This window comes from Furipterus horrens, unplaced genomic scaffold (genome assembly GCF_987537825.1).
Source record: "Furipterus horrens unplaced genomic scaffold, mFurHor1.1.pri manual_scaffold_5, whole genome shotgun sequence".
NCBI classification, from domain to species: domain Eukaryota; kingdom Metazoa; phylum Chordata; class Mammalia; order Chiroptera; family Furipteridae; genus Furipterus; species Furipterus horrens.
In genome coordinates, this window is record NW_028327175.1 from 44,985,128 (window position 1) to 45,012,480 (window position 27,353).

The following is a 27,353-nucleotide window of genomic DNA, read 5'->3' on the forward strand; positions in this document are numbered from 1 at the left end:
ACACCTTCTCCATTGCTCTAACTGTACTATTTTGGTTAATACATTTTCCTTTATATTTTTTTCCCTTGATAAGCTAGACTACAAGAGCACTGGAAATGGAATTAGAAGATCTGGGTTCACATCTTGTTTCTTCCACGTATTTATTGGTGAGAGCCAAATGTACAGCTGTTGGGGAGGAAGTACTACTGGTCCTGCCTACTCCCCTGGACTCTTGTGAAGATGCAGTGGTCAAACATGTGCAGCATGGGGAGCGCCATACACATCCAGGGTCACAAGAAAAGCAGGATATCTGAGAGTAAGGGGCGTGAAGCCTGCAGCCAGATGCGTGGGTTTGAATCCTTGCTCGGCTAACTACCAGCTGTGTGATCTGCGGCAAGTTATATAACTGCTCTATCTTGGTTTCCTCGCTTATGCATAGAAGATGCTGATAATCATAGTGCTGTATCATAGGGTTGCTATGAGAACTGAGGTCATGCCTTGGAAGTACTTAGAACAGTGCCTAGACACACAGTCAGTGCTCAGCAAAGGTTGCATTATAGTAGAGCCTTCCTTCTCCTTTGGTATGAGTAGTAAATTGATCACCAAACCATACCCATTTTTTCAAAGATGATTCTTTCTTCTCTTTCCCACCACCCTCAGTTCAGACCTCTATTGTCCCAATATTGGGCTACTGAGAAATGAATAACATTGCTGGGCTATCTGATCCTGTTTCTTCTTCTAATCTCTCCAAATTTGGTACCCGGCACCAAATTAGTTTTCTCAGAGCATCACTTTGAGCCAACCAGTTACATGTTTCAAATTCTCAGTGACTCTCAAATACTTACACAATAATTTTAACACCTTACACCAGTGATTTTCAACCTTTGTCATCTTTTGGCACACATAAACTAAAATTCTGCACCACACCAAAAAACATATTTTTTGCCAATCTGACAAAAAAAGTAGATATAATTTTGAATCATTCACATTGATGGCTATTGTTGTGTTGGCTGACATCTTTTTTTTTGACAATCTAAAGGAAAAGAAATCAGTCAGTGTCCCTGACTAAACAGTCAGGTGTTGAAGGTTTAAAAATTCTTGTGGCACATTGGTTGAAAATTGCTGTCTTAGACTACAATTAAAGGCATTTTATAAACTAAACTTACTATATTTTTCTGTCTCTGAGACATAAGCCCTCTACTCTAGCAAAACAGTGTTGGTCCTTCTGAAATATAGCTTCTGGTTTCATGCCTCTGTACGGTACATTCCTTTTCTCTTGCTTCGAGCATCCTCTCTTCTTAGACAACTAATGAGAGGCAGTATACCTAGTGGTTAAGAGCTTAAGCTTGAATGTCCAACAGGCCTCCATTTATCTCCTGGCTCCAGAACTTCTCAACCAGGTGACCCTGGGCAACTTCTATTTTATGTGCTTAGTAAGAGCACTAGAGCACTCTCACCATAATGAGAGGAAAATTGATTTTACAATAAGAACTTATTGATTCTGGGAGGGAGGTAAATACTTTTTAGTTAATTGATGTTTTACTATAATATGTCAACCAGAACTCAAAACAAAATTAAAAATTTTCTTCTCTCTTTTATTCCAGTGTTACAGATTGGGGGTCCCCCAAATTCCCCAGAGCCTGCAGTTAGAGGATGGGGGAAGGGAACAGCTTTCAAGATGCCTTTGCATATCTATGACTGGTAGCTAGTGTCTTAGTCATGCAAATAACTTTGGTTCTTCCAAGGCCCTGAGAAGATGGGAGGGGTTTTGACGATAGAATGGTGAGGAAAGAACATACAGAGCCTGAGCACAGTTCTGTGAATGGTCAGAACTGGTTACCCTGCTCACTGTATCACAGGCCACAGTCAGGGATTTAAAAATAAGGCATCAGCCATTTTGGGGGGGAGAGATCCACATGGTTTGCAAGGAGGTAGAAGAGGAAATCCATGTGACTTCGAAAGGGAAAGGAGAACTCCGTGCGGTCTGCAAGGAGAGAGGGAATTCCAAGCAGTTTGCAAAGAGGTAGACAGAGAGCCCCATGCAGTTTTAGAAGGAAAGAGAGATCCATTGCAGCTTTGAAAGGGCAGAGAGAGAACCACGCATGATCCACTGCAACATGGCACATGTTTTCCTGGACTGTTATACGGAGGCTGATGTCATCGTACCCCAGATCCTGAAGGAGAGAGCTGACAGTTAAAGAATGGGGAACTCCTGGGCAGTTTTTGGCTTCTAGCCTTTTGGGGAGCAAGGGAAGTGCTGGGTCCAGTGGGAGAACAGGGCTCTGAGCTGAAGTGCTCACTGCCCTCCCCAGGTTGCAATGTTGTAAATAAAGACCTGTTTTCCTCAACATTAATTGTTCGGTTTTACACCAAGGTTCCACGTGAAAGAACCCCCTCTTGCTCTGTCACACCAATACATTTTCTGTTTTCTGCTGAAGAACATCAGACTCATCAGAAACTTTAACAGAAATCGACAACCTTCTACTTTCTTTCAAGGCTAATCCTTTATTATGTTCTTACTGTGCACAAAACTAATCTAATTACTTTCTTGGGTCTCTGAGGACAATGACCCAGTTTTCAGATTAACCAAAGCAAGACACAGGTGACCACTATGGGAGGCAGAGGCCTCTGCCCTGCTGAGGATAGAACTGTCAGCCTCATGAATCCAGCAAAAGAAAGTAGAATATTATCAAAAAGAAATGACATAGGCCAGAGAATTGTCAACAAATCAGCAAAGGGAAATAGGAAAAATTGTTTGTCTGTTTTGCTACCCCTCAAATGTGGAAATATAAGACAAGTAAGACTCCACAGTAAAGTAGGTCCCAGCCTGGCTCCACCCTCCATCACTGCCACTCCTCTGATCTTCCAGCTCTGCTCCTTGCTAGGCACTGAAAGAACTTTTGGGCAAAGTTAGTCTCAATTTAAATGCACAGAAACCAGTTTACATTAAAGTCTGCATCTCTTTACGCCTCTGTACCTGGAGTCCCATGACCAGAGAACATGGGTCACCTTCAGAAGTCTTATCTGCTCACCTCTTATCACTCTACCCTCTTCCTAGTCTAACTCCCCTTTTTACTTCTCTCCTTTTTAACTCTTTCCCTTACAACTCCCATTCCAGTGTGAGTGGTTTTTTCCCCCAGGAGTTTACAAAAAAACTCCTCAATACCTTCAAATAATTTGCTCTGGCTTAGCTCAACCAATGACTCTTGACCTTGGCTGCACAATTAAAAGAACTTTTAAAAATGCCTTGGTCTCACCCCTACAGAACCTGATTCAGTTAGTCTAGGGTCTAGCCTTTGCATGGTTGACTTATTTGTCTATTTTAATCTTCTTAGGTGACTTCAGGTGGGTCTAAGCTTGAGGGCCAGGGCCTTAACTGAAACCTGGATTCTCCCCTGGAGATCACAATCTCCCAAACCTGAATACCATCAGGCAAGAAAGGGCAATTAAGCTTAAGCTCTCTCAGACCAAGATCTTCCATTCTTATGCAAAGAATATAGATCCTTCCTTGGAGGCACTTTATTGACATGCCTAGGTCTCCTCTACCCCAAGAACCACCCTATCTGCCAAAATGTAATAACTTCTATATCCATCAAGATTCAACTAAAACATCACCTCCTCTGTAAAAATCTAAGACAACACTCCATTTCTAGAAAAAATAAATAAATTATAAGAAAGTTAGCCCATATTTAGAAAGTACTTTAAAAATATATTTCTGGTCATCTGCTAAGGATAGTATTCTTCATCTCCAACTTCTACACCATTGGTGACCCAGACCTTCCCTGACAATCTCATTCTGTTCACAGTGGCTGTGGTAAGCAGGGTGTTGCCCTTCAGAGCTGTCCATGTCCTAAACCCACGCGCCTGTGAGTATGCTGGCTTACCCGGCAAAATGAGATTTGCAGATGTGATTAAGGATCTTGAGATGTGGAGATTATCCTGGTTCCAATGTAATCACAGGGGTCCTTAGAAGTGAAAGAGGCAGGCAGGAGACTTGGTGTCAAAGTGATGCAGTATGAGGAAGATTTGAACATCCATTACTGAAGACAGAGGAAAAACCAAGAAATACAAGCAGTTCTTAGAAGCTGGAAAAGGCTAGACTCTCCCTGAGCCTCCAGAAGGAATACAGCTCTGCTGACACCTTGGTTTTAGCCCAGTGAAATGCATTCAGACTTAGTCGTCGTCGGCAGCCGTCCGTCTCGAGAGACGATGGTGTAGCTTCTTCAGAGTCTATCTGCACCGCCAAGAATGGCTGTGCAGTCCGACTCGGGAGTGACATGGTATCTGTCTCCTCCCGTGTTGAATCGACATCTTGCGATGACGCTGAAGCTACAGAGCCTGGGCAGGGTAATATGGAGGGTCTGCTGTTGCCCATGCAGCAGACCCCCCCTCTCTTCGCAGCTGAAGGGTCCAAGGGAAAGACGGAGTCGATACAGCTTGGGTTCAGGTGCGCCGCAGGAGTTGCCGGTGTTGACTACAACATCAAACCGCCTTAGGGACTCCGGCTCCGGATTTTCTGTCGGGGTTTACTCCCTTAGCCTTTCCCCTGAAGAGGTATGCCGCAAGGCAGCGGAGGTTTTTTGGAGTCAGAGTTTTCCTTCTCTGATGTACCCTGACTGGAAGATCGAACCAGCGACACTTAGCTCGCAGGCCGACGCTCAATCCACTGAGCTAAACCAGCCAGGGCATTCAGACTTAGTAATAACACCAGAATTATAAGACTATAAATTTGTGTTGTTTTAAGCCACTAAATTTGTGGTGATTTGTTACAGCAGCAATAGGAAACTAATACAGTGGCTATGAAAATGTTCCCAGAGTACACTCATATCTATTAATACATTTTCAGCTTTGAGTTAATGTCACCGCTGCTACAGTTATTACAGAATAATCACTGAGAGACTTGATTATGACCTTGAGTCATAACAAGACCATCGGTCATAAAGGAAAGAATAAGCAGTTGTAACCCCAGTACTATACATACTCAATTATGAAAGACATACGACCCATGCCCCACATAGACATAGTGTGATGAGCACAGAACAAAAACCTGAACAATGCACGGTTCTTAACTTTGGATTCCAGCTACACCTGAACAGCTTGTAGACCCTGGACTTATGGTCCACTCGTCATCAGTCCTTCCACTGTCTTATGTCTCCTGCTAAAAGACCCCGGGCTTTAGTGTAAGGCAGGACCTTAAGGGTGAGGGCAAAGGAAAAGGAGAGAGAGGATAGAGGGCTTCACAATGTCTATTCTCAGGGTAGGTAGATGCAAAATAATCAGATTTGCTGCATTACTCAGATTGGTAATCTAATGGGCATGTCCTGAAGAACATTATGCTAACAGGTGTGTGTGTTCTGTTCCAGACTGTCTGGAGGAGAAGAAAGGGAGAAGGAAAAGAAAAACCGGCCTATCAGTGGTGAACTCATACATATTTTAGAGTAACTTATTAAATTTTGAAAGAATTTAGGTTAACCCTAAAGTAGCCAAAAACTTTACAGAATCTGTACTCCTCCTTTTCTGAACTTTCTGATCAATCAGTATTTTAGCACACAGCTTATTGTTTTGGCTCTAGAGTGTTTCTCTTTTAACTACTGCAAAATATTGCACCACTACCCCTTCTTCCCACCCAAGCACAGAACCAATTGAGAGGGTCATAGAGATCAGAAGTATAGGTATCAAAATGTCAGCTTTTTTACTGCAAACTGTTTGAAGAATAGCCCTTCTGTACATAGCAACAACAAGCTTCCTAATGCAGCAACTCTGTGTTAAGCAGAAAGACCTACTCACTTCTCATCAGCTAGCAATAGTGATCCAGCCCCAGAAGCAGAACTTCCCAGTCAGATCCCAATAGGAGTCCAGAAGGGGCTGAGGTAGGCTTTCATGTCATCTCCCCACCTCACTTGTCCCAGGGAGGACTGTTCCCTGGAGGAGTGAGGGGGAAAGAGGCCAAGAGTATAACACTTAGTAAAAGTTCTTCAACATGGAATAGGGAATGAACATTCTTCCCCTGATAGCCTTTTCTAAATGATAATAAATAAAGGTATGCTATTATTAAGCCAAGTAATTATATCTAGAGAAATCTGAAAGCAAAATTAGAAAAAGCTAACTAAAGATCCATTACTCCAAAGCATACGTGGAAGCAGTGGCCTTCATCTCAGGGTGATGATGCATAGTCTGAGATGTGTTACTAAGCCATGAGGTGTGAACATTTACAATTAATACCCATTGTTTTTAGAAATTAGAGCTTGTTGTCCTGGCTGGTGTGGCTCAGCAGATTGAGCACAAGCCTGCAAACCAAAGGGTCACTGTTCCAATTCCCAGTGAGGGCACATGCCTGGGTTGCAGGGCAGGTCCCCAGTTAGGGGTGCATGAGAGGCAACCATATATTGATGTTTCCCTGTCTTTCTCCCTCCCTTCCTCTCTTTCTAAATAAATAAGTATATAAAATCTTTTTAAAAAAGAAATAAGAGCTTGTTCAAAGTTTTCACTGTAACAACATTATTCTTACCACCTTATATCAGATATACTTTCTTGAAAGATAAAGGGGAGAAAATTACATATAGGCTTTGAGAATTTATGCATAACCCAGTCTACCTTATCTGTGAAGCAGCTCATAGTGAAGGACTTTTTGTGGTAGCATTAATAGTTGTGGCAATTGTGAATTATTGAAATGTTCGTGAGTAGACAGGAGAGAGCAACAAGGGAAAAATGGGACAACTGTAATAGAACAACAATTTTTTAAAAAGCAATTCTTGTGAGTTGTAATTTTTATAGTTGCTTATATCAAGGATTTCTTTTTTTATCTTACCCAGGGATAACTTTGATTAAGAAGGCAGATCGAGATTTTTTTTTAAACATGAATATCCATATGACACATGAGCAAGAATGACTCTACATACGCTTTTAGTTAATCAGGACAGAGGATCTAGAATATCAAGTAAAAAACAGGACATGTAACAAAATGTATGAATTTTTCAGGAATGATATTAATATCATTATTAAAAATTAATAAACAGTCCACACATCATAATTTAAATAATAAAATAGGAAAGTTTTTGTTTTAGTCTGCAGTTGCTTCTAAGGGGTTGGGATCCAGAAAAAAACTTAGAATTCATTTTTAAAATGTCACAATTTTAAAAAGCAGTTTAACTATACATATTTATTGTATTATAAAATAATCATTTTGAGACCCTGGCTGCTGTGGCTCAGTGGATTGAGCGTTGGCCTGTGAGCCAAGAGTTGCTGGTTCGATTCCCAGTCAGGGCACATTACTAGGTTGCACGTCAGGTCCCCAATTGGGGGCACGAGTGAGAGGCAACCACACAGTGATGTTTCTCTCCCTCTCTTTCTCCTTTCCCCTCTCTCTAAAAAACAAATAAGTAAAATAAATAAATAAATTATAAAAATAGTAATTTTGAGAGTTTAATGTATTTATTTAATATCTCATTTGCTTGTAAAATGAATTTATGAATACTTTTATAAACAGAGATTCCCCCAGATGAATGGCATTTTTTCCTTTACTTTCTTATCACCAACCTCCCAGTTTGATGAGGTTTGTTCAATTCTGAAAATATTGTATATTATGCCTGCAAATTGCTAAGAAATAAAGTAGGAAATATGAATACTGTTTTCTACCACGAAGTCAACCTCAGTCCTTCTGCAACACTTATCTCCTTATGAAAGCTTTAGGTGGGCCAAGAACGAAATTTTTTCCTTAACAACAAATCAGTGCCTTTGCTGGGTGATTGTGACATAGGAACAGTAACCTCCAATCAGAGAGAAGCCCCAGAAGTCTGACTGTGATGTTCAGGTATAAATATGAGTTCTCCCCACACTCGCTGACCCTCCTCCTCTCCACTCATAACTGCCAAGGAGAACAACATCTACAATGGCCAAATCTAACACCAAAAAGAATAAGTGTTCCAGAAGACATCACAAACCAAGTTCCAGAAAGAAATCACATTCCTGCACTGATTTTAGCCAAAATTATTCACTCTACATTCGCAGGGTCCTAAAAGAAGTGGATCCCCAGAAGAGCATATCATCTCACACCGTGGACATCATGAACACCATGATCAACAACATCTTTGAACACATTTCTACGAAAGCCAGCAATCTGATGTGTTACAGAAATCGCTGTACCCTCACCCATGAAGATATCCAGAAGGCAATGTATATGCTGTTTCCTGGGAAACGAGCTAAGTACGCAGTGACTTTTGGAAGTGAAGCTGTCCAAAGATATGTCCACTCCAGAAACAATGCACCAGCTTAATTAAATCTTGGGGAAAGTAAATCAAACTTACTACCCAAAAGATCACTTCAATATTGAATTCACTCTCTTTTTTATATCAAAGCAGTATTTTGCCTATTTCTCTTATCTCTAGAGAAGAATTACTCTCTAAGTATTTTACCTTTTAACAATTTGACTACAGTAGTCCCTCCCTATATCGCTGTTCACTTATCGTGGCCTCGCTGTATCACGGGATTTTTTTAAAAATTATATTTAATTATTTATTGCAGATTTTTCACTATATTGTGAAATTTTGCAGTACTGTATATGTATGTTGTTAAAGTTACATAGGTTTAAGAATGTAGAATATGTTTAAGAACATAAGTAGTGTTTATAAAAGTGTGGAAAAGGTTAATAAGGGAGTGGGAAAGGTTAATAAGGGACTGGGAACTGTTTATAAGTGTGTGGGAAGGGTTTATAAAGCCTTAAAAATATATATAAATACTAAAATAAATGTAAGGTTCCTACTTCGTGGATTTCCACCTATCGCAGGGGGATCTAGAATGTAATACCCATAATAAGTGAGGGAATACCGTATTTAGGTTTTCCTGAATCTGGCTCCCACCCAGAACTGTTTTTAAGATTTATACCTTTTGATACATATAACTCTAGTTCATTCTTTTCACTCTGATGTTAATTACATAGTATTTTATAATATGAACATAACCCAGTTTATTTATCCATCCTTTGTTGTTAGAGGTTTGGGTTCTTTTCTTTTTTTTTCTTTTTCCTATTATGAATAATGCTACTATGAGTCATAATAAGAGCTAAGACTTATATAGCATTTGCTATGTGCCCAGTATTTTAACATAAATTAATTTATTTAATCCCTATAAGAACTTTATGAGGTAAGTGGGGCACAGAGAAATAAGTAACTTGTTTGAGGTCATACACCTGTGTAACTAGCAGAGCTAGGATCTGAGCAGATTAACACAGTCCACTTGGACACATGTTACATGCTATGAACATTCTTATAAAAATATTTTCTGGTACAAATGCAGAAGAATTTCTCTAGCTAATGGTAGGATTGCTGGATCATTGATAGGCCCATATTCAATTTTACTAGATATTACCAGACTGTCTTCCAAAGTGTTTGTACCAATTTACATTTGTAGCAGATGAGTAATTTAGACCCCTGTTTACAAGTAACACATCACTTAAGTTTACTCAAGAAAAGTGTGTTTCTTGTATGTGTACATTGGAATTGGATCTGAAAATATTCTAGGTATCTCTTGCTTAGGATCTACTCTCTATTTTTCCTAGGGTTGCTCACTTCTAAACCCTTCTTTCTCAGAGTTCCAAAAAATATGTGTAAACCTGACAAATAGATCTATTGGATTCCACTTACATGAAGTAGCACAATAAAATTTTACTAAAATAAAAGATGGTTTAAAAAGTTTTTAGGTGGGTATTTCTATATACATGCATTTATATAATCATATTTGAAACCATCCTATTTGACTTAGGCCCAGACAGATGCTGCTGGTCCCCCTAAAGATTGGCTGATCATGATTAGATGCTCACACCTGCCATTCTGCTATGGGTAGAAATCAGAAGGGCCTCAAAGGTCTACCAGGGATCAACAAATTAATAGCCCTTGGGCCAAATCTAGAAGCAGTCTTTTTTTTGTATAGCCCCACAAGTGAAGAAGCTTTTTTTTTTTTTTAAACAATTTTATAGTGATATTTTAAAAGGAAATTAAAAACACAAGAATGTTCAACAAGCCTAATGTGGCCCACAAAACCTAAGATCTTTACAGAACAGTTTCCAAACTCTGGTCTACACAATGCTGCTCTTTTCTTAGGGACTGTGATATAGCAGGTTTTCTAAGGCTTTGCTTCAGACACCCATATCTGGATAAAAATTTCACAAATATGAGAAGTTTATAGTTGGCTTTTCAAATCATTGGAGTAAGGATTTAAGTATCATATACAAATGGTACTCAACAATTGGGGTAATGGGCTAACCATTCACAAAAAGGTTTTATTATAAATTGATGTGTTAAAGTTTGGTGAAGGGAACTCTAGAGGGTTCTTCACATGTTATTCTCTCTACTTTTGTATATGTTTTGAAATATTTTAACAGAATTTCAAAATTAGATCAAGATTCTTGGGAAAAAACTCTGAAATTGGTTTCAAGTCTGATTATATAAATGCATGTGTGTAAAAATATCCACATCTTTAAAAATTTAGCTGTTTTTTAGTGTGTTAAAATACATATAACATAAAGCTTACCATTTTAACCACTTTGAGTATACAGTTCAGTTATATTAAGTACATTTACATTGTTATGCAGCCATCACCACCATCCATCTCTAGGACTTTTTCATGTTCCCAAACTAAAACTCCATAAACAGTAACTAGACACTTCACCTCTCTCTACAACTCCTGGCAATTATCATTCTGCTTACTGTCTCCATGAATTGGGCTACTCAAGGTACTTCATATAAGTGGAATCTAGCAGCATTTGTTCTTTTGCGACTGACTTATTTCACCTAACATAACATCTTCAAGATTGATCTATGTTGTATCATATATCAGAATTTCCTTTCCTTATAAGGCTGAATAATATTCCATTGTATGTGAATATCACATTTTGTTAATCCATTCATCTTTTGCTGAATGGATAAACTTGCGTAACTTGGGTTGCTTCCACCTCTTGGCTATTGAAAATAATGCAGCTATGAACATGGGTGTACAACTATCTCTTCAAGTCCCTGATTTCAATTCTTTTAGGTATACCCAGAGGTGGAATTTCTAGATCACGTAGTATTTCTATTTTTAATCTTTGGGAGGACTCCATCCTGTTTTCCACTGTGGCTGTTCCATTTTACATTCACACTAGCAATACACAAGGGTTCCAATTTCTCCACATCCTCACCAACCCTTGTTATTTTCTGGGTAAAGATAATATATATATCCATCCTAATAGATGTAGTTTTAATTTGTGGTTTCCTAATGATTAGTGATGCTGAGCATCTTTTCATGTGTTTAAAGCCATTCTTATATTTTCCTTCTTTCTTTTTTTAAAGTGTTTTATTGATTATGCTGTTACAGTTGTCCCAATTTCTATCCCTTTGTTTCCCTCGACCCAGTGAGAAGGGATTAATATTAAGAAATATAAAGAAGTCATAGAACTCAGCAACAAAGAAGGAAACATTAAAAAAATGGGCGAAGGATGGACCTGAGTAGACATTTCTCTTAAGAAAATATAAGAATGGACTTACGGCCAAGATGGAGGCCTAGACTGACATGCTCTGTCTCCCTCCACAACTAAAAAGGAATACATCTATGTACTGCAAAACCAGAAATAACCAGAAGTTCCAGAAAATAAAGCTACATGGAAGTCCAACATATGAAGTTATAAACAAGTGGTGCTCGTCCGGATGGGTAGGAGGGGCAAAGCCAGGGTGGAGAGGTCAAGCTGTGCTGGTGACCAGGGTGGAGAGGTCAAGCTGTGCTGGTGGCGACAACTGCAGCCATGGCGGCAGGATGATGGTAAGCACAGACATCCATATTTAAGGGGAGGCGAGAAGCACCTGGGGAGCACCCCCGACTGCAGACCAGACCCGTCAGCTTGCAATTCCAATGCCGGGGACGACAGATCCCCATTGCCTTGGACTGTGAGGCCTGGAGAGGGTGGGGAACAGAGGAGGAGGCTCCCAACTATCAGCGGACAGTGAACGGCAGGAATCCATCTTGGACCCCCGCCCCCACAGAAAACACCACAGCTTTATAAGAAGGGTCACCCGGTTGTGACGAGTGCGTGGGTCTCCGCCCCCTATAGTGAAGGAGGTGTGACAGCCCCACTCAGGAAGCAAAGGTAAACACAAAACTGTCAGGATGGCACAGATCATGCTAGAGATCCCAGTCACACAGCTGACCAGCCAGCAAATATCTGATCTAATGGATCAGCAGATAGGAAATCTTTCTGAGGCATAGTTCAGAGCTTTAGTTATAAGAATGCTTACAGACCTGACAGCAGATCTTAAACAAGATGGGGAAGGAAAGAAGGCTATTCCTGCTGAAATGAACAAAAACACATATGAAACAAGTGGTGAGGGAAAGAAAACTAGGGATCAAATCAACAAATCGGAACATAGGGAAGGAACAAACAGTCAACCAGTGCAGAAAGAGGAAACGAAAAGTGAGGAAAATGAAGAGAGGCTCAGAAACCTATGGGACAGCTATAAGCAGGCCAACATCCAAATCATAGGGTTGCCAGAAGGTGAAGAAGAAGAACTAGAAATGGAAAAATTATGTGAAAAAATAATGAAGCAGAAGTTCCCTAACTTGGGGAAGAAAATAGACTTACAGGTCCAGGAAGCACAGAGAATTCCAAAAAAAACTGGACCCAGGCAGAACCACACCAAGACACATTATAATCAAAATGTCAAAAATTAAGGATAAAGAGAGAATCTTAAAAGCAGCAAGAGAGAAGAAGAGACTTACATACAAAAGGGTCCCAATAAGACTCTTAGCCGATTTCTCAAAAGAAACTGCAGGCATGAAGGGACTGGCAAGAAATATTCAAAGTAATGAAAAGCAAAAACCTACAACCACGATTACTCTATGCAGCGAAGGTGTCATTCAGAATAGAAGGGCAGAGAAAGTGCTTCGAGGACAAAGTAAAACTGAAGGAGTTCATCAGATCCAAACCACTGTTATATGAAATGTTTAAGGGACTTGTTTAGGAGAAAGAGGATCAAAACTATGATCATTAAAATGAAAACTGTGTTTCAACAACCAACAACAGAAGCTAGGGAATTGAAACAAAGGCAAACTAAGTAGGCAATGAGAGTTGGGAAAGAATTATAGGTATGGGGAACATATTGGGGGGAGGTCAGCAGGGAGGGAAAGGGAGAAACAGAGGTAGATGGTACAGGAATTAAGAAGCATAGTAGAAGGGAGTGGAGTAGACAGGAAGATGTTGAGAAGAACTATATGCACAACCAATGGGCATGGACTAAGCGGGGTAACAACTGGAGGGAGGGGGGTCACTGGGTGGAGGGGAATAAAGGGAAAAGAAATTGGGACAACCATAACAACATAATCAATAAAGCATATTTTTTTTAAAAAAGGAATAATGTAATTTCATATAAATATATGCTATCATTTACAAGAAATTTTTAATTACTTGATATGTGCACTGCTAGCTTGTTCTTATATGAACTAAATGTGCCAGAAAGTCCTGGGGAACAGGAAAGTACCATTAAGTATTATGGTTCATTTATGCATTCACAGAAATGTCTTCTTTGAGATAAGATTGTGAGATTACAGACAAGGCCCATCCCTTTAGAAGCTTAGAATCTTACAGAATAAAAATTGAAAATAAAATAAGTTATTGGGAATAGCTGACATACATTGAATCTAGGCTCTGAGGTAGGCATTATTCTAAGTACTCCATATATGTCAACTCAATATAAAGCCTATGACAACCACATGAGAGAAGTATTATTATTATTTTACAGTCAAAAAAAAGGTAAAGAAACTTGCTAGAGGTCACAGGGCTCATAATAAAAGAAATGCGACTAAACCTATATGTACACTCTGCCTCCAGAGCCCATAAGTTAAAGCCCAATGCATGCTGCATCTCATACGGAGAAAGAAATGTAGACGATACCAGGAAACATGGGAGGGATATCTAACCCAGAAGGGAAAGGTCACTTACAGGAGATGACACCTGATCTATGTCTTGAAGGAAATAAACATTAGGTAGAAGAAACAATATTTTCAAAATCATAAGATATTAAACAGTATAAATTTAAGATTATTCCAAGCTGAATGTCTGCCAACAAGTATAGGAGTGGGGATGGTGGAAATGAGTTCAGAGAGGTAGGCAAAAATATATGGGGCACCTTATAACTTAAATTTGATTCCAGTACCTATAGGAAGAGCCATGGAAGGACTCTGAGCAGGAGAAAGATGTGGTTTCATTTGTATTTAGAAAGATTATTCCAGCAGCAGAAATGAGAAAGAGGCACCAGTTTACATATTACTGGAGTGATCCAGGAAAGACTTGATGAGGGCCTGAACCAAATTATTCACAGTAGAAATGAAGAGGAAGAAATAGATGTGAAAGATGTTTAGGAGGTAGAATGACCAGGAGACACAAGCAATGTGTACAGTACCAGAGAAACAGCCAGCTAGGAATTGCCAGCTCGGGCCCAGGAGGCTTCATGGATAGAGTCAGGACATGAGGCTCAGCTTATTTACCACCTCCGTGTAAAATACCTAGGCAGTGTGCAAGAGACTATTGTAAATGGTACCATAGGTGAGCACCCAAGTGCACAAGAGTGCTCAAAGTGCAGAGGATCTGCAAAAGTCAAACAACTTGGGGACTGGGGCAGATGATTAGCGCTTATTTAAAGCTTAAATAGAAAAGGACAGCTTGAATTTTTAATACGTGTGATCAGCTTTTTATCACAACCTTGTGCTATGCCACACATCACGTACTGGGAGATTTCTGATTGTTTTGGAAGACATTTGGCAGTGTGGGAGAAACCCACAGCCTATGTAGATATATGGAGAGAAAGTAGCAGCCTATAAACTGTGTAAGTCAAGACAGAAGATTCATCAGTTACACTCAAAATGAAGCGAGTCCTGAAAAATAAAAATAGCTGCTTGTCTATGTTCTTAGTGGACAGTTACTCAGAGGCAAAAAATAAATAAATAAATTCAATCTTTCATGAAAGACTGCAATGGTCTGGGCAGGTTGTGCAGCTTCAGGGCCTAGCAATAAAGTGGGATGTAAGAGCTGAAGAAAGAACTGGCTTCCCCACTCTATCCTGGGACCAGAATCCCAAAGTGGAGGTGCATATAGGGACCCCACAAAGCTGGTGGGGAAGAGGGAGAACAAAGCAACTCCCTGTGATGACTGTTCCCAGTAGGCTGGGTCATGGGCACATGTGAGGCCAGATCTCCTTGAGAGAATCACAGAAATGTCTGTGGGATATTTGCCAGAAAAGTGAGTTATGGAAACTTTGAGTTACTAAGGTTTTAACTGAAAAGAACTTAAGGTTTTACCCTACCTTCATAAGTCCTTCCAATGGGCATCTCATTTTCTGGTCCTCACTTCCTCTTGTAATTTCTCCAAGCAGAGGAGGCAGAGAAATCACTTGGCATCAAATTAATCTTTGCAGAGTTGCATGCTGATCCCCAGTCAAGTCAGTCTTTTAAAATATTATTATTGAACTATCTCTTATCCTTTTTCATTTGAGTTACTCCATAGTTAAAAGGCTTTCAAGAAAAGAAAAGGAGAAGTACTACTTAATGTGGTAGTCAGTCTCCAAGATGGCTCCCTAATGATCATCTTCTCCAGGTACTCATGCCTCTGTGCAGTCCCCTCCCATAACATATCAGGGTTGGGCTGTGTGACCAATAAAATACAGTGGAAATGATAGTGTGTAACTTTCAAGGCTATGTAGTAAGAAACACTGCCACTTCCTTGTTTTCTCTGGGTTACTCACTCTGGGCAAATCAGCCACCCTGACAAGAAGACATTAAAGGAGCCAAAAGATTCAAGTGTTGAGGAACTCAGGCCTCTAGCCAACAGCCAACATTAACTTGGCAGCCATATGAGGGAGCCACCATGGAAGTGGATCTTCCAGCCCTAGTCAAGTCCTCTGAAGACAGTGGCCTGACAACATCTTAACTGCAAACTCATAACACTCCAAGACAGAACCAACCATCTCAGCTGTACCTGCATTCCTGACCCTCAAAAATGTCATGAAATAGTAAATTAGTATTATTGTTGCAAGTTTGGGGATAATTTGTTAAGCAGCAACATGTAACTCATATATTTCAATAATTAATTTATATGCACATGAATAAGACAACTCTCGAAAGTTACTTTTCCAAAACAAAAAGATTGTCCCCAAAACAGGCTTTACCTTCCACCTTTGGTCAACTAAAGCAAATTTCTGGCATTATTTAAATTGTCACATTTATGTTCCCACTTAGAGATAATAATGTTCTAAGTTCAAACACCCACTACAGTACCATATAGGTAGCTAGGTAGGCCTCAAAGTCTGTAGAAATAATTTCAAAAAGCAGGCCAAAAATTAATCTACACAGCATTTGTGGATAAATAACATCATTATATTCAATTATCTGACTGGAAAAAGAAATCAAAAAATTTTAACGGTAATGTGATTTTTAGAAAAGAGACTATGATAAAATGCTGTTACAGTATTCCCTCACTTATCGCGGGTCTTACGTTCTAGACCACGCCCCCGCCCCCCACCATAGGTGAAAATCCGCGAAGTAGGAACCTTACATTTATTTTAGTATTTATATATATTTTAAGGCTTTATAAACCCTTCCGACACACTTATAAACCATTCCCAGTCCCTTATTAACCTTTCCACACTTTTATAAACATTACTTATGTTCTTAAACATATTCTACACTCTTAAACCTACATAACTTTAACAACATACAGTACCACAAAATCCCACAATATAGTGAAAAATCCGCGATAAATAAACATAATATTTTTAAAAATCCGGTGATACAGTGAGGCCATGATAAGTGAACAGTGATATAGAGAGGGACTACTGTATTTATTGAGTGCTTACATTGAGTTAGGTGCTTTACAAGGCTAATCTCATTCAGTATGTTGGTATCCCTCTTTTTCAGACAAGGAGACAGACTTGGAAAAGTAACATGATTTGCCTCAAGTCCCACGGATAGGCATTCACAGAGTCAAGATCTGAACTCCTGTGCTGTCTCAGAACCTGGGCACATAAGAATTAGAATGTACTCATTTTATTTTTCCATTTGTTCACTTCTTTGAAATTGTGAGTTTCTTTAAGATACTATCTGTTTTTTAAAATCTCTATATCCCTATCTTATGGCATAGTGCTGGGTACATAATAAATGTTTGGCAAAAGTTTATGGAAAGGATGAATGAATAACAGAAACTAAGGAGCAAAAATTAAGAAAACACACTGAAGCTCTTCTTACAGTTTATGAATGAATAAAATAATGTGGTCAGCTCTGCTCTTGGCACATAATAATAACTCACTAAATGTTAGCTATAACTATCATTATTGAAAAAAATACATTTAAAATGAAAGTATTTTTGCGTAAAGTATCATATACCTTAATTTTTTCAAAAATCCTTTACTTCCATAGTTCTATACAATTTTAAATAGGGGAACATTTACTTTCTATGCAGTATTTTGCATAAGTAGGAGTTAAATATTATTTTTGATAGTTTTCCCTTGAAATGTGAGAGATATTTGCTTGAAAAGTGAATATAGTTAAGTAGAAAAGAGGGCTGCTTTGCTGCAAGTTCAATTTAAGCAACATGCAGAATAACAATGTGAGAATACAGATAGCATTTAATGTAAAAGAGTTTCTTATCATATGCTTCCAGCCACTACAGCCTGAGGACAAAAGCCAACTGCCAGATTAGAGGAATATTGTGATTTTAGTATACTAATAAAAAACTCAAGTTTTCTCATTTTTGGCTTCATAGACAACCTATTCCCATTATTCTCGCTACAAAAGTATGAAATTTATTTCACATAAAAACTTTTTAAATAGAATAGTGTATTATGACGCCAATTTATTTATTGCATCACAGTATCCTGATGTAGATGTCTTTGAGAAGTTAGGTAGATTGAATGAATTATTATTATTATTTATCCTTCAACCATTTTTGGTAGAGTCTTGCTAGTTGCATACCCAAATATATTTTCTATGTCCTCCTCAGTAATATAACCCTGCATTTATATACGGACAATATACCCAGCTAAAAGTCTTAGTCTCCCTTGCAACTAGGTGTGGTTATAATTACATGATGAAATCCTGCTCAATGATATGTAAGTGAAAGTGTTGTGAGTTATTTCTAGAAAATTTTATTAAAAGGGAGGGAGTACATTTTTATATGACAATAATGAACAGAAAGGGAAATTAAGAGAACAATCCCATTCACAATTGCTTCAAAAAGAATAAAATACCCAGGAACTACGCCTAACTATGGATGTAAAAGACCTGTACATGGAAAAGTATAAGACACTGAAGAAAGAAATTGAAGAAGACACAAATAAGTGGAAGCACATACCATGTTCATGGGTAGGAAGAATTACCATTATTAAAATGTCCATACTACCCAAAGCAATCTACAATTCAATGCAATTCCTATCAAGATTCCAATGATGTATTTCATAGAACTAGTACCAATATTTCAAAAACCTATATGGAACCACAAAAGGCTGCTCACAGCAACAGAAATACTGAAAAAGAAGAATGGAATTGGAGGAATCACGCTACCTAATATGAAACTATACTATAAGACTATAGTAATCAAAACAGTATGGTATTGGCATAAAAAGACACAAAAATCAGTGGAACAGAATAGAGAACCCAGAAATAAACCCACACCTTCATAGTCAATTAATATTTGATAAAGGAAGCAAGCACATACAATGGGCTAAAAATAGTTTATTCAATAAATGGTATTGGGAAAACGGGATCGATACATGCAGAAAAATGAAACTAGACCACCTTCTTACACCACATACAAGAATAAATTCAAAAATGGATCAGAGACTTAAATGTTAAATTCAAAATCATAAAAATTGTAGAGGAGAACATAGGCAGCAAAATCTCAGATTGCTTGTATATCCAATATATTATTGGATATATCTCCCCAGGCAAAGGAAACAAAAGAAAAAATAAACAAATGGGACTACATCAAACTGAGAAGTTTTTGCACAGCAAAGGAAATCATCAACAAAATAAAAAGACAACCTACAGAATGGGAGAACATATTTGCTGATACATCTGATAAGGGGTTAATATCCAAAATTTATAAAGAACTTACAAAACTCAGTACCAAAAAACAAACAAAAAAAACAATTTAGTTAAAAAAATGGGCAAAGGACATGAATAGAACACTTCTCCAAAGAGGACATACAGATGGCCAATAGGCCTATGAAAAGATGCTCAACATGACTAATCATCAGAGAACTGCAAATTAAAACCACAATGAATATCATCTCACACTGTCAGAATGGCTATCAACAATAAATCAACAAACAACAAGTGCTGATGAGGATGTGGAGAAATGGGAACTCTACTGCACTGTTGGTGGGAATGCAGACTAGTGCAGCTACTGTGGAAAGCAGTATGGAGAGTCCTCAAAAAATTAAAAATGGAACTGCCTTTTGACCCAGGGATCCCCCTTCTGGGAATATATCCAAAGGAACCCAAAACACTAATTTGAAAGAATATAAGCACCCCTATGATAATTGGAGCACTATATACAATTGTCCATGGGAGGAGACAGATACCGTGTCACTCCCGAGTCGGACTGCACAACCATTCTCGGCGGTGCAGATAGACTCTTAAGAAGCTACACCATCGTCTCTCGAGACGGACGGCTGCCGACGATATACAATTGTCAAGATATGGAAGCAGCCCAAGTGCCCATCAGTAGATGAGTGGCTAAAACAACTATGGGGTACAATAGAATACCATTCGGCTGTAAAAAATAAAATGTTACCCTTTGTGACGGTATGGATGGACATGGAGAACATTATGCTAGGTGAAATAAGCCAGTCAGAGAAAGGCAAATACCATATGATTTCACTCATGTGGAACCTAATGAACAAACTGAACTAACAAGCAAAACAGAGACAGACTCATGGATAGAGAGCAGATGACAGCTCTGGAGTGGATGGTTAGGGGGTGCAGAGATCGAGCAAAAAGGAAAAAGGACTCATGGACGTGGACAACAGTGAGTGATTGCAGAGGGTGGGGGAAGAAGGGTATAAGGGGCTAAATGCTAATGGGAAAATACAATTAAAAATTTAAAAAATAAAAAATGTTTTTGTTTCAACTAAAAAAATAAAAAGGGAAGCAGTGGATTCCTCTTTTCCTTTCTTCTTCCTGTTGCCTGAAATGTGAATACAATGAGGGGTAACAGTATGTTTACAGTTGTTCATATGGAAAAAGACATGCAGCTTATGATTATTACAATAATTACTAAAACTAGAAGCTAGCTTGGGCCATGAAGTGACTTTGAAAATGCAAAGCATAAACGACAAAGCAACAACAAATAAAGATCCTAGGTCTCTAACACTGGAAACGCCATACTAGCAATTGACTGCTGATTTCTGGCCATTATATGAAAGAGATACAAACTTGCATATTAATTCCACTGTCATTTTGGATTTTTCTGTCATATACAGCCACATTCAATCCTAGTAAGTATTCTAAGTAAGTAACTTCCTGTATGTTTTAATCAGTGTGTTAAGGTACTTTCATTGTGTGGTGTTTCTGTCTTCCTTCCTTCAATAATCTTTTAGGATTGCCATTATAAGATGTCAGCTGTTTTGAGGACCTTTATTGCTATGTTACTATTTTCAATATTTCTGTAAGGGTCTTATCATTTCCTCAGTTCTCAGTTCTCTCTTCTCTGAAATACTCTTGAGGCCCCTGCATAAAATTATAGTTACATCAATGAACATAGAAGTTTTTCATTAAGCCAGAGGGTAGCAATTTGTGGAAACAATTGTTTTAAGTGACTTTTTATTCAATAGGATTTGTGGAAACTAACTTTTAGATAGGGTTTCTATGATGATAGATTAGCAAACATTGAGTTGAGCACAGGAAGTATTGATTTCAACCAAGGATTTCATAGTTTCCAGTGAGAAGCAGTGAATGGAAAGAACTCTAACCAAACTTTGACTCCCAGCTCTGACACTTATTAGGTATAAGAACTTGAACAAGTTCTTATTGAAACTCCTTGAGCCTCAAATTTCTTATCTACAAAATAAATTGTGGTAAATATTAAGAGCTAATGCACATGTACAAATAAACATGCTTTTGTTAACTGTGATGTACTTTGCAAATATAAGGCAGTTTGGTTGAGTGGGAAAAAAATCCAGGTTTAGAACTAAGTATATACTTGGTAGCTGTGTAATTTTGGCCAAATTAGTGAATGTCTCTAAGCCTCAGATTTCTTATCAATGAAATGAGAAAAATAATGAAATTGCCCTACAAGGCTGTTGTGCAAGTTATATGAAATAATGTATGGGAAGACTCTATGACAGTACCTGGTGCTCCAAAAAAAAGATAAATATTAGTGTTCTTGTGGTTGTTTCTTTCTTGTGGGTGAATGGTGAACTATGGATTGTTGACACTTCAAGTATCTAAGTGGATGATGGGTGGTTGATTATACTGTAAAAAGAATATCCATTAAGAACCCTATGTCAATCTAAAAGAACATGTCAGGTAGACTACTATAGGCTTAACCAGTAGTTTACTGATACCATGCATGAAGGTAAAGTTCACTTATTACATTTGATGATAAGATAAAGTTGGGAGGAATGGAACCGTGAGTAAGGTATAATGGAAAAGACAGACATTAATGACTGAAGTCTTGGCTTTGAGTCTCAAAATTCAGTCAAGTGATGATTCAGTTTCCTCATCTGCAAAATGATCATAACTCTAGCTAGAATACCAGATAGATGCACTTTATGAGTATATGTTCTTAAAGATAATACATAATTCATGACTCATTCTGAAAAATGAAAATAAGCTTCTTGTTTCCCATCTACAGTGATCCCAGTGAGTGAAAATAGTATAAGCATAATTCACCAGCTTCAAAATTATGCAATTATTTACAATTTCAAATAGTGAATTTGAACTGTTTCAAATTCATGTACTTACATTTCAAATTCATATACTTAAAATTTGCAATAAAATGGGAACAAATGAATGAACCGGGGCTGCTACCCAGGAGAGGGCTGCATTTTGTGGATTCTGAAACCAGCTTGAATCATTGGGAAGACTTGAGAAGAGCATATGATCAAAACCTTATTACTGTTCCTTAAAGATCAGCCTCAAAAGAACACTGACAATAAAACCCCTCCATCTCTTAGCTCTGTGTCTGAGACAATGGTGCTTTGCTGGTGTTGGGGTAAAAGGCTGGAGCTGACTAGGTAAGCCAGATTTATGTATAAAGTTGGATGAAAAAGAACTTTGTAGCTAAGCTGGATATTTGTCATTCTCCTGTTTGTCATTCAGAGTACAAGAAGGTTCTATCCCTAAAGCCTTGGGTATTTATGGCTTTGCCATAGCCATCATGGTGAAGGATTCTACGTGGGCCCATGTGTTTCTGCTCCCTGAGATTAATGCCCAGAATCTCTGTAACCTCTTACCATATCCATATTTGTATGGAATTCTATGCCACAGGGCATAGGATATAATTTTGCTAGTGGTTGCTGAAGGGGCCACAGCCTAGTTGTTTAGGGAAATAAACTTATAGAACAAACTTCCATCAGTGGGAAATGATAACCATGATAGAATTAGCAGATGAATTCCCTCTCCATTTTTCCCAACTGGAAACTTTTCTGAGTCATAGTTTTTCCATATAATCTGTCCACACATGTCCTGCATGGCCAAATGGGAACACTGGGCAAGAAATTGCTTGTTATAGAATAGGAGCCAGTGTGGTCAGTGCGTTATCTTACATTTTCTCCCATCCCTCTCTGCCTTTTTGTTTTCTTCACCCTTGCTGCCCTGGGATTGCACCTGCAGATGAAGTCTTGCTTCTGATTCGTTTTCCCCCCCTAGGGAACTCAGATTAACTCACTATTGGCAGTGAATCTGAGCTAGGTACTGAGTCCCCATCTTCTAGGAGCTCACAATTTATACCCAAGAGACAAATACATGAAACATGAACCACAGTACAAAATTATGCACAATGACAACTCACAATCTCTCTCATCTTTGAGATCTTCTAAAACTTGGGTAGTTATCTTTAGTACTGGTTATTTTTGTGCATGTGTTTTGCTTCTAACATTGCAGTTAGTCATCTGAGATTCATTCAAGTTTCTTACATTATATAAAGGCCAATATTTTCCTTGGTGTTTCAATAAAATGCTTTGAGTGTGTTCATATTGCTGTTGGCATTTTGCTTTGGGAAATGCACCATTCAGGTTTTCTTTAATACTGTACCTTCTTTCTCCAGCCCTCCTGGTTCTGTCTCAGCCACTGAGACCACTTGAGCAGGATTCCTGATTATGTCAGTTCTGAATTATTTGTTTCAGCCTTTGGATGATACATGTTGGCCAATTACTAACATTTTTAGTTCCAGGACAACTGTGCCTTCCTTCACCCCCATCCCCACCCCCAGGCTCTGAAGTTTCAATGTGACTAATGGCCAAGCCCATTCTGAGTTAAGGCAGGATGAGACTGCCCCACTGTGAAGGTACCATAAGGGTTTTCCATAAATGAAAAGTGCCCAAGTTGAAACCAGGTCACCTGCTGCAGATACTCAAGAGAGTCACTGTTTGTCAAGACATAGATTGACTGGAGAGTCACATATTAAGATTGGAAGTTTAAGGAGAGGAAGGTATAAGGAATTGTTACCCTTACTAGCTCTTTGATCTTTAGCCAATGTCTTTAGCTTCACTGTGCCTCACTTTCCTCATCTGTAAAATGGGATCAGGGGTACCTATGTTACTAGGTTTTTATAAGAATTAGTTGAGATAATGTTTGTCAAATCAGAAACAGAATCTGGCATAGAATAGACACTCAACAAATGCCATATGTCATCAATTCTAAAATACACATTTATTTTCACTTTTAACATCTCTGAAGTTGAAATGAATTTTATATTGGTCATAGCTTAATCAACAGGGTTTTCTTTTTCCTTTCTTTTTTTTAAAGAAGATTTTATTTATTTATTTTTAGAAAGAGCAGAAGGTAGGGAGAAAGAGGAGAGAAACATCCATGTGTGGAAGATATATTGGTTGGTTGCCTCTAGCACACACCCAACTGGGGACCTGGTCCACAACTCAGGCATGTGTCCTGACCAGGAACCAAACCGGCAAGCCTTCTATTTGCAGGCCAGCACTCAATCCACTGAGCCACACCAGCCAGGGCCTTTTTCCTTTCTTAATAGTTTGCAAAATTACAGTGCATCATACAGTTCATTGACTGAAATTCAATGAAATACAGTAGTATGTTTCTCTTACCATAGTATCCAAGAACATATTTCATTCCCTCCCAAACCTGACAGGTTGCACAGCAAAAATACAAGCAGCAGTATAATGGATGGTGCCTTATAACCATTTACAACAATTGAGAACAATTTTTCTTCTTTTCACCTAACAATTCCAAATTTAGGGATGTGAAAAGAGCAACTGAGGTTTTTGTGAAATAGCAAAATCTTTAAAGAGAGTTCTTTCCCCCCTTTTCACAGACAGGACTTCCCAAAAAACAATAATAATTATTATTAACTCTAGATAATTCAAATCTTGAGAAGAAATATGTTCTCCTTGTTTAAAAATGTTCTACTTAGACCATACCTGTTGGTTCTGCCAAATGATCAAACATTTCTAAACATGCTAAGTTGTTTTGGTCTAAGTCCTAGTTTTAAAACTGACTAATATAAGAAAAGCCATGAGCAAATGAGTCCCACAAACACACCTACATTTTCACTGGCCACGTGCCCCTTTCTTTCTGGGATGCATTTCTCCTTGCCTCTGCATCTGTTGATTTTTTACCCAAGATCCATCTAATGAAACAAGAAACCATAGAACTTTAGAGCTGGACTGAAATATTCCTTGATATCTCTAATTCAATATCAACTTTTCCTCTACAGGGTTGCTATGATCCTTTGGTATTATTTCCATTCTAATACTTATTTTCCACAATTATATATTTTTAGAAGTCCTTCCTGTCTCTTTTCACTTCTCTTCGCTGTTTTTTTTATTTTATTTTATTGACTTTATTGGGGTGACATTTGTTAATATAATTATATAGGTTTCCAGTGTACAATCTATAATACATCATCTGTATATTGCATTGTGTGTTCACCACTCAAAGTCAAGTCTCCTCCCATCACCACTTTACCCTCTTCTTCCTCCCCCCAACCCCTCTTTTCCCACTGGTAATCACCATACTGTTATCTGTCTCTATGAGTTGTTGTTTTTCTTTTAGCTTAATCCCTTCATCATTTTTACCCAACCCCCAACCCACTCCCCTCTGACAGCTGTCAGTCTATTTTCTATCTTTGAGTCTGTTCTATTTGTTAGGTTATTTAGTTCATTAGATTCCACATGTAAGTGAAATCATAATATTTGTTTTTCTCTGATTGGCTTACCACATTGGTTTTAAAAGTACAAAAGGAAAGGACCACATATTTTGTACACCTATTGCCCCACAGCACCTTATAAAGTGCAGGCATTTTATTGTGCTTGGCTTTATTATGCTTCACAATATTGTATTTTTTGCAAATTGAAGGTTTGTGGCAACCCTGCATCAAGCAAGTCTATTGGCACTATTTTCCAACATTTGCTCACTTTGGTAATTCTCAAAATATTTCAGACTTTCTTCTTATTATTATATTTGTTGTAGTAATCTGTGATCAGTGACCTTTGAGCCTACTATTATAATTATTTTAGGATGCCACAAACCACACCCATATAAGATGCTGAACTTAATAAAAGTCATGTGTGTACTGACTCATCTACCAACCAGCCATCTACCTTGTTTCTCTCCCTCTCCTCAGGCCTCACTATTCCCTGAGATGCAACAGTGTTGAAATTAGGCCATGGAAATGGGCAAAGTGGGGGGGTGTGAATGGGGATATCTGTAATAGTGTCAATAATAAAAATAAAGTTTAAAAAATAAATTAGGCCAATTAATAACTGTACGATGGCATCTAAGTCTTCAAGTGAAAGGAAGAGTCACACATCTCTCATTTTAAATCAAAAGCTAGAAATGACTGAACTTAGTGAGAAAGGCATGACAAAAGCCAAGACAGATGGAAAGCTAAGCCTCTTGCACCAGAGAGCCAAGTTCTGAATACAATGGAAAGTTATTGAAGGAAATTAAAAGTGCTACTCCAGGATAGAAAATGATCAAACCTGCCACAAGATTCCTTTAAAGCAGGGATCCCCAACCCCCGGGACTGAGGACTGGGAGGGGTCCTGGCCTGTTATGAACTGGCCCCAGCTAAGCTCACCTGAGCTCCACCTTTGGCCCCTCCCCCACTGCCCACAGCAGGAGGTGAGCAGCAGGCAAACTCCACCTCCTGTCCCCTGCCAACCAGTCTCTGGTACCAAAAAGGTTGGGGACCACTGCCTTAAAGCATAAAGCTAATCTAGAGTAAAGCCTTAACTCTCTTCTATTCTATGAAGGTCAAGAGAGGTGAGGAAGCTGCAGAGGAAAAGTTTGAAGCCAGCAGAGGTTGGTTCATGAGGTTGAAGGAAAGAAGCTGTCTCCATAACATAAAGATGCAAGGTGAAACTGCAAGTGTTAATGTGCAAGCTGCAGCAAATTATCCAGAAGACCTAGCTAAGATTTTTCATTGTAAATTAAAGTGCCTTATATTAGAAGAAGAAGACATCAAGGACTTTACACCTAAAGAGAAGTCAATGTCTGGCTTCAAACCTTCAAAGAACAGGCAGACTATCTTGTTATGGGCTAATGCAGCTGTTGACTTTAAGTTGAAGCCAAAAATCCCAAGGGCCTTGAGAATTAGTTACCTACAGGGGAGTTCCCATTAGACTGTCAGCTGATTTCTCTAAAGAAACTTTGCAAGCTAGAAAGGATTGGCAAGAAGTATTCAAAGTGATGAAAAGAAGGGACCTACAACCAAGATTGCTCTACCCAGCAAAGATATCATTTAGAATGAAAGGGCAGATAAAGAGCTTCCCAGACAAGAAGAAAAACTAAAGCAGTTCATCATCACCAAACCATTATTATATGAAATGTTAAAGGGACTTATTTAAGAAAAAGAAATTCAAAACTAAGAACAATAAAATGGCAATAAATACATATCTAACAACAATTGAATCTTAAAAACAAACTAAGCAAACAAGAAGAACAGAGACAGACTCATGGATATGGAAAGTGTTTTGATGGTTGCAAGATGGGAGGGGTGTATAGGTTAATGGGTGAAGATGTGAGGGGATTAAGAAGTACAAATTGGTAGCTACAGACTAGCCATAGGTCTGTGAAGTACAGTATAGGAAATGGAGTAGCCGAAAAACTTACAGACATGAACCCATGGACATGAACAATGGTGTGGGGATTGCCTGAGGAGGGGGTGCTGG

The 27,353-nt window shown here is 38.5% G+C and overlaps 1 protein-coding gene across 1 annotated transcript; it reads left to right on the forward strand.

Annotated features, from left to right (window-relative positions):
* Positions 1–7,867: 7,867 nt before the first annotated feature.
* LOC150008503 (histone H2B subacrosomal variant-like) lies at positions 7,868–8,251 on the forward strand. Its single transcript, XM_090278956.1, has one exon. It carries the CDS (start codon positions 7,868–7,870, stop codon positions 8,249–8,251), a length of 384 nt encoding a protein of 127 aa, XP_090135082.1.
* Positions 8,252–27,353: the final 19,102 nt, after the last annotated feature.